The sequence below is a fragment of the Cygnus olor genome, chromosome 18 (genome assembly GCF_009769625.2).
Source record: "Cygnus olor isolate bCygOlo1 chromosome 18, bCygOlo1.pri.v2, whole genome shotgun sequence".
NCBI classification, from domain to species: Eukaryota; Metazoa; Chordata; class Aves; order Anseriformes; family Anatidae; genus Cygnus; species Cygnus olor.
This window is the reverse complement of record NC_049186.1, coordinates 12,001,735-12,009,610: the sequence shown is the minus strand read 5'-3', so window position 1 is coordinate 12,009,610 and position 7,876 is coordinate 12,001,735. Positions and strand designations below refer to the sequence as shown.

Sequence of the window (7,876 nt, the reverse complement as noted above, 5' to 3'; positions counted from 1 at the left end):
TGGGTCCGCAGCCCCCCCACCCTGTCCCTACACCCCCCCCCATATCCCCCATCTCCACCTCGCCACCCGCAGGACCGGGACCCCAGCCCCACCCCCCCCGCTGGCAGCACGCCCCCCCCCCCCAAGCCAGCCCCCCTGTACTGGGGGCCCCCCTCAATCGGGTGCCCCCCGAGCGCAGCCCGGCCTCGGGCGCTCGACGCCGCAGCCCCTGCACGTGGGGCTGCAGCCCCGAAACGTGCCTGCGCCACAGGCAGGGGGGGGACAGCCGGCGCCATCGCCCCCACCACGGGCAGCTCCCAGCCTGCGGCCCCACAGCCCCCAGGGGGTCCCGGTCACCGGCACCCCCCGGCCAGCAGCCGGCTGCAGGGACCCCCCCCAAGGGACATCCCAATGGGTCCATGCTGGGATGGGCCTGCCCCGGCCCCTGAGCCCCCCACGGGGACCACGGGCTGCGTGCACGGGGCTCTCGCTCCCCCGCTATCGGTTTTAATATTTTAAAGCCAAATTTTTTTGCGTACACAATTAATTTTTTACAAGACTTCAAGCCTGCAAAGAACACCACGCTGCACATGTCACGTTGCCGCAAATAGATACAGGGCTGGAAAAATTACAGACTTCTCGGCGAATAAACATTCTTCCGTCAGCTGGAGCCAGCTCGCTGCGCCCCAGCCTCCGCGCTCGCTGCTCCGGAGCAGCTCTGACCTGATCTGCACGGCGGGGCAGGGGGCAGCTGCCCCCCCCCCCCACTCGCTTTGCTTTCGGTGCCTCCCGGCACCAGCATCCCCGTGACCCCCCCACTGCCCCTGCCCAGCAGCCCCCCCGGGGGCTCTGCTCCCCCCTGGCTCTGTGCAGGCCGTGTCCCCACGCACTGCCTCGGTGCAGCTGGGGGACACCCCCATGTCCCCCATCTGCCCTGCCTGGTCCTCAAAGCAGCTGAGCAACCCCTGTGCTAGCCTTGCATCGTGCCAGGCACCCTTGGGTGACATTTGGGCGCTCTCGAAGCTGCGGTGGCATCTGCACATCCCAGGGGGCCACGTCTGCTCTGGCGCCCCAGGCTGGACCAGCTGCCCCCTCCCTGTGCCGCTGTCCCCCGGGCGTGATGTGGTGGCCCCGCTGTCACTCGCGCCGTGCCAGCTCCGGCTCTGCCGCGCGACCGCAGGAGCCGCGCTGGGCTCGCTGGCCAGAGACGTTGGGTTCGAGGCGCTGGGGCAGCAGGGTGGTGGCAGGAGCTGGACCCGGGGCCGTGCCGACGGTGCCATGGGGCTCCACGAGCGGCTGCTTCCACGGCTGTCCTGCTCCTCGTGCCGCTGAGCTGGCGCCGGCTGAGTCACAGCAAGGCTGAACCGAACCGGGGGCGGGCGCCTGCGCAGGCACTCGCGCTGGGCACCCACCGGGCTGCACCGGGCACCCGGACCCGTCCCCGCCGGCCTTGGTGAGAGGAAGGGGGTGAAGCGACCCAGCCGTGGCGTTCGGTGCCCTGCATCCATCCCCAACGGATGTGTGAGCACGCCACAGCCCCTGGCTGGGGTGGGATGGGATGGGGGGGGGGAAGTGGGGATGGGAAGTGGGGACGGGATGGGGTGGGAAGTGGGGATGGGATGGGAAGTGGGGACGGGATGGGGTGGGAATTGGGGATGGGATGGGATGGGCACAGGATGGTGCACGGGGCCTGCTCAGCCAGGCAGCTCTGCCCCGCGCTCCTCTGCGAGGCTCAGGGCCCCCAGCTCAGCAGTCCCCATGCCCAGGCAGGAGCAGGGCTGAGCCCTTCCCAACCCCAGCACAGGCCTGGGCCCCTCCATGCCCAGCGTCCTGTCCTTCCCCCCCCCCCCTCATTTCCTTGCAGCTTTCTGCCACCACCATGGGGAAGATGCCAAACGGAGGCCAGAAGCCCTGGTAAGGATCCCGCAGGCAACACCCCCGCGGCGCCTGCCCCCTCCGAGCTCCGTGCTTGGGGCTGTGCTGGCAACAGGCACGGGGCAGAGCCCCCCCCAGCCGCCTGAGCAGCGTCCCCCCCGGCCAAGCAGCACGCCCCAATTAGCAGGGGAGATTACCCTGCGTGCATCCTGCCCGCTTGCTCCAGCCCCCCGGCTGATTTGTCTGGGGCCACGGCTAATCCCTTCCCCGGGCAGACACCAGCTTGAGCCGCGATCTCTGCGCGGCGGCTGCCAAAAGCACCCAGCCCTCCTGACCTCCTTCCCCACCGAGCAGCTCGGCTCGTTTGCAGCTAACGAACGGGCTCCACTGATCCCGGCTAATCCACGGCGGGGTTGGGGGGGGGGGGAGGCTCCTTAATTGGGGAGCTTTGGCAGAGCCGGTGACAGCCTCGCTAAGTCTGCCTGGCAGGGACAGGGACGGAGACGGGGACAGGGCTCGTGCCACGCAGCCGGCAGCCCTGGCTCTGCTCCCGGGGACCCCGGGCACAGGGTGGTGGTGGGGGGGGGGGGCATGCAGCAGCGGGGCGCAAGCAGCCATCCGGCGAAAATCTGCATCCCTGGTTATGCAACGCCGCTGGTTTATTCATGCCTGAACCGGGCACTGGCCTAGAAACCAGCCTCCGTGATGCCAGGGAGGGGCAGGGCCGGGCACGGGCTGGGGGCCGAGCCCACCGGGGAGGGCTGCGGGCACGGGGCGGGCACGTGGGGCACCAAGGGGACCGGGCACGGGAGCCCACCTGTGGCCACAAGATGGGGAAGGGGGATGGGGGCTGCCATCCCCACTGAGTGCCGGGCCCGTGGCAGCAAACAGGGCCCGGGGCTCTGCAGGGGATGCTGCAAATCCCTCCCTGGGGCAGAGGCACGGCACAGCCCCCCGGGGGGGCAGGGCTGCGACAGGAGGAACCCCCTGATCCCCAGCCCCAGGCAGCAACGCTGCCCCAGCAGCGGGTGACACTATAAGGACACGATAACAATTCCCCTGTGAGCCCCGTGCACACCGAGCAGCCCCCCACAGAGCCACGGCATGGCCGGATCCTGGCTCAGGCCCGCCAGGTCCTCCTGGGGGGCTTCGCCCTCCCCGGCAGAGTCAGGGGGCGGCTCCGTGCCTGTGCCGGAGGGAAACGGAGGCTGGGTGGGGAGGACCGGGAGCTGCAGAGGTGAGGGGCTCCCGGGGCTGCAGTAGCAGGACCAAGGAGGGGAAACGGGGAGGATGCCCCAAAATTCACCCCGGCAGACCTGGCAAGGCTCATCGCATGCCTTGCTTGGGCCCAGCCCTGCCCCAGGGGCTCCCCCCGGGCTTCTTGGAGCCCGCAGGAGGGCAGAGGATGGTTTCCTCCTCCGGCATCTCAGATTCTCACTCAGGTCCCAGCAGCGCTCCCGGCCCGGCTCACCACGGGCACGGCTCACGGTGGCCGCGGGCGTCACGTCCCCTCCGTGCCGGTGTAGAGGCGCAGGAGCCCGCTGCGCTGGAGCCGCTGCCACAGCTGCATCTCCAGCTTCAGGTCGTGGTTGGCGAAGAACTGCACCTGCCTGTGCCTGCGGTCGAAGTAGTGGTCCGAGTACGCCCGGTAGCCCGGCGTCATGAACCCGAAGGCGCTCACCTGCGAGACACGGCGCTGAGCACCCTGCTGCCCGACCCGGGTGCCCGGCACAGGGATGAGGGACGCCGCGGCTGCTCCAGGGGTGGCACGAGCAGAGACCATGGTGGGGAGGACGCACGGGTGCAAAACGGCCTCGGCAGAGCCACAGGAGGGAGCAGCTGCGGGCACGGCGCTGTGCCACGTGCCCTGTGCCCAGCCCTGAGCCATGGGGCACGGACACCGCAGCGGAGCCGGCACGGGCTGCCCACCTCGTCGCAGGTGTGGATGGCGGCCAGGAGCATCACGGCGCCGGTGGAGGGCCGGTACAGCGGCCAGAGCGGCGTGGCCAAGATGTTAGCACGGAGGAACCTGGGGGGAGCAAGCAGGAGCCGTGCTAAGGGACCCGCACCGCGGCGGCTGCGCCCACCGCCGCGACGTCCTCGCTGCGCGGTGGGAAGGGGGAATCCCCCCGGGGGCTCCTCACCGGTTCCTGAGGTAGCGGATGAAATCCGGGTGGAGCATCCTGAACTTCTCGGCCCGCAGGTCCTGACCGAAGTAATCCTGGGGCCTGCAGGGAGGTGCCGGCGGCTGCTCAGAGGCACAGGGCGGAGGGGACCCGCCTGTCCCCCCCCCGAGCCCCCATGCCCACCACGTCCCCGCTCACCAGGCCCCCTTGTCACGGCCCCTATCCACGCGCTGGCGGGTCAGGGCCGCCCGCAGCAGCAGGTAGTCACGGTCGTGGTCCGGGAGGAAGACGTAGCGCGTCTCCTGTTGCAGGGGACACGGTGAGACCGGCACCGTCCCCGGGCCGGGAGGTGACAAACGGGGCCCTGGCGGTGCCGTGCCCGTGGCTTATCCCCTCCCCGTCCTCGCGCCCCGGTGCGAGCTCCCTCACCGGAGTCTGGGGTGGGTGCTTGAAGCCGTCCGCCGCGTAGCTGCTCAGCGAGTTCATCATGGTGTTGGTGGAGAAGATGTAGAAGGACGTCCTGTTGCCGACGTCCCTCTCGAAGCCCGCCGTGATGGCCCCATTCACCCTGGCGGAGAACGGGGGAGGAGGGCAGGCGCTGGCCCCGCCGCAGCCGGGGCTGGGCCGTGCCCCCGCTCGCCCTCACCTGAAGACGTGGTGGTGGGCGTCGATGGCGGGCCCCATGCGGGACCCGTTGAGGATGCCGCCGTTGCCCACCACGGCGCAGCGCACGCAGGGCGCCGACGCCTGCCGGCTGTCCAAGAGGAGCCCGCTGGCCGATGTGTTGAGGAGGGACAGGGACGCCTTCAGGACTGGGGGCAGCCCAGGGCTGTGAGCGTGGGGAGGGTGCAGCGGGGGGACCCCCGCACCCCGGGGTCCCGCGCCCCCTCCCCACGGCACTGCAGCCCCTGGGACGCAGCCCCGGTGCCCGCGGTGCCCACCCCTTCATGCAGGGCCCCCCCGTGCCCCCCGCAGCCCCGCGCCGCCCGCACCGTCCCAGCTGACGTCCTTCCAGCCGTGAGCCCCCGCGTATCTGCGGAGCCGCCGGTACTCCTCCTCCCGCGCGTGCTGCGCCCACTGCAGCACCGGGACGGTCGCCAGGAAGGCGGCCCCGAACTCGGTGGCCGCGATCCTCTTCCTGATGCTGCTGGGGCACTCCTGAAATCACGGGTGACGAGTCCCTGCCTGTGACGGCGGCTCAGGGTGCCCCACGCCGGGGGGACACGGGTGTCTCCTTGTCCCTGCCCCAGCCCCGCAGCGCCCGGGGCTGCGCCGTACCGAGCTGCGGTAGGTCTCATCCCGCCCGTACGTGTCCCCGAGGCTTGGTGGCAGGCTGGGGACAGGAGTCAGGCGTGGTGACCGTGTCACCAGCTCTGGGGCCTCTGTCGTAGGGGCTCTGGGCGCCTGCAGGTGGGCGGGGGTCCTGTTGGGCGGAGAGAGGTGCCTGGGGGGGACACAGCGTGGCGGACACATGGGTGCCCCATCCCCAGCCCCATTCCTGCCCACGAAAGCACCAACGGAGGAGCCCCGGGCAGGCGCAGGAAGTGCTGCTGAGGCTCTGCCGGTGCCATTGGGTCACCGTGGAGGTGACAATGCCCGGTGGTGGTGCTCAGTGCCCCCTCCCCGGCTGCCCCTGTCTTGCAAAGCAGAAAGCAGGAGCCGGGGTTGGAGCTGGCTGGAGCTGCCCCTGCCGGACAAGGTCCAAGCCAAGGCCGGTAGCTGCGGCCAGGCACTCGCGGAGAGGGCAAACAGAGATGGACTCGGGGTTAATCATTTCCCAGGGCAAAATGGCTCTGGAGAAAAACCACCCAGGCCAGGGGGCAGCCGCACCACCCCCAGCCCAGCGCCACGACCCTCCCAGCCCCACGGTACCTGGAGAGCTCGAGCCCCAGCCTGCGCTGCGCGGCCGGGAGCAGCAGCAGCAGGGCGAGGAGGGCGAGGGCCAGCCCGGCACCGCGGGCAGAGCGCCCCGGGCACGGCGCGAGGGCGGCGCGGCAGCAGCCGAGTGCCGGGGGTCTTCTCATGGTGGCTGCTGGCGGAGAGGGGAGAGGAGAACCCGGCCACGGCGCGCGGGGCTCCGGGCAGTTCCTCACCCCTGGCTTCCTCCAGGTGGCCGCAGGACCTCCGCTCGCACGTTGAAGGACGAAGTGCAGCCGCTGCCCGCGAGGCTGGGCAGGAAACCAGGGGACAGCCCCTCCACCAGCTCCACTCCCAGGTGCCTCTGAGCAGCGGCACCGCCAGCCCCAGCTGCCGAGGCCTCCCGTGTCCCCGCTGCTTTTCCCCAGCACCCAGACCCGCACCGGGCTCCCGGCCCCGCTGCTCGGCCTCGTTGCCTCCCGTGGGCACGGCCTCACCCCAGCCGGTGCTCTGGGGACCGGGGCGCAGCCGTGCTAACGGGGGCAGCGGGGGCACAAGGCACGGCCGCAGGCGGCCCGGGGCGGAAGCTTGCGAAAGGGAGGTGAAGAAAGGAGCGGGGTCAGGAAGCGGGCGTCAGAAAAGCGACAACGGCAAAAGCAGAGGCTGGGCCGGCTCCCCGAGCAGGATGGGGCTGTGCGCTCCTCCTGCACCCTCTGCAGATCAGGTCGGACTCTCAGCCATCAGCAGCCGACACAACGACCGTCCTCCAGACGCAGATGTTGGGTCGGGAGCCGCTCGGTCCTCGGAGGAAGCGGGTGGTGGAGGTGCCCCTGGCCACCGGGGCAGTGCGGGTTTTGCCCCCCCAGCAGCGGCTCTGGCGCAGGTCCCGCTCAGGGCGTGCGGCTGCCTGCTGCTACCAGCGACGCCTTCACTCCCTGACGGGTGTCACCGCAGCGCGGCCACCCGGCATCCGGGCTCCGCTAACACCAGCGGGCAGGCAGCACAGCACCAAAATGGGGGGAGAGGGAAAGGGGCTGCTGCAGGATCGCTCAGCCCACCTGCACATTATGGCCACTTGCCTCACAAAATGGAATATTTTACGGCAGGTGAGGCAGCCTCAGCCGGCAAGCACCAGACCCTTGGGGGCTGGGACCCCCCCCCGCCTTGTGCCCCCCGCCCCAGCTCTCAGCACACTGCGGCCGGGAGCAGGTCAGGATCCACAGAAAGCAGCTGAGCACCTCCACGGCTCCCTGTGTGTACCCCCCAGCCACGCAGCAGGGCCAGGACCCCCCCCACCCCTGGCAGCCCCCCGGGAGGACAGGGTCCCGGCAGCAAGGCTGTGGGGTGTCCCAGCCCACCCGGCCCCACCGGTGTGAGCACCGACCCCGTGGCACAAAGCTCCAGCGGGGCGCAGGGGCTGGCAGGACGGATGAGAAACGCCCCGGGACTCCGAGGACAAAACCTCTGCTGGCCCCGAGCGCCGAGCCCCGGCCTCCTTGGAGAGCAAAGCCTGCACGCAGCCGTCACGCACGCCCTGCCGGGAGGAAACAGATGCCCCGCGCTCGCTCCAGGCGTTTCCCGTTGCTGTCGGGGGGTGCTGAGAGATTTGCAGGTAGCAGGGGCTGTGGGATCACATCCTGCCCCGGCACCACCTCCCCCCATCAGCCCAGCTTCTCTTCCCATCGCACCCCCCCGGTATTTCATTTCAAAAGCAAAAACAAGGTGCAGAGAAGGGAGCTGGGCACAGCCAGACCCACACCCGCGTGCACTCTGTTGCTTGGCCTCCACCCTCCAGCCGTGCCCCAACCCGGCCCGGCCGCAGCCAGCTGGGAACAGCAGAGGTGCTGAGCTCCCAGCCGCACAGAAGGGGCTCCTCTCCCCCAGCCCTGCCTCCGTGGCTCAGCCCCACAGCTCCAACCACGAGGCTCAGGACCCAGGACCACAGACTGCCGCCCACCCACACCGTGAGCGAACGCAGCTCCTGCCCCGCTGCCACCCCACACGGGAGGGACAAACGCATCAGTGAAGAATAAAGAAAA

The 7,876-nt window shown here is 70.3% G+C and overlaps 1 protein-coding gene across 1 annotated transcript; it reads right to left on the bottom strand.

Annotated features, from left to right (window-relative positions):
• Positions 1–2,495: 2,495 nt before the first annotated feature.
• LOC121056939 (alpha-N-acetylgalactosaminide alpha-2,6-sialyltransferase 2-like) lies at positions 2,496–6,818 on the bottom strand. The gene is made up of 9 exons (XM_040530483.1): positions 5,853–6,818; positions 5,259–5,403; positions 4,973–5,138; positions 4,627–4,792; positions 4,410–4,548; positions 4,179–4,282; positions 3,999–4,082; positions 3,784–3,883; positions 2,496–3,535 (listed from the first exon to the last, which is right to left on the bottom strand). The coding sequence occupies exons 1-9, from the start codon at positions 6,002–6,004 to the stop codon at positions 3,356–3,358; spliced, it is 1,236 nt and encodes a 411-aa protein (XP_040386417.1). The 5' UTR covers positions 6,005–6,818; the 3' UTR covers positions 2,496–3,355.
• Positions 6,819–7,876: the final 1,058 nt, after the last annotated feature.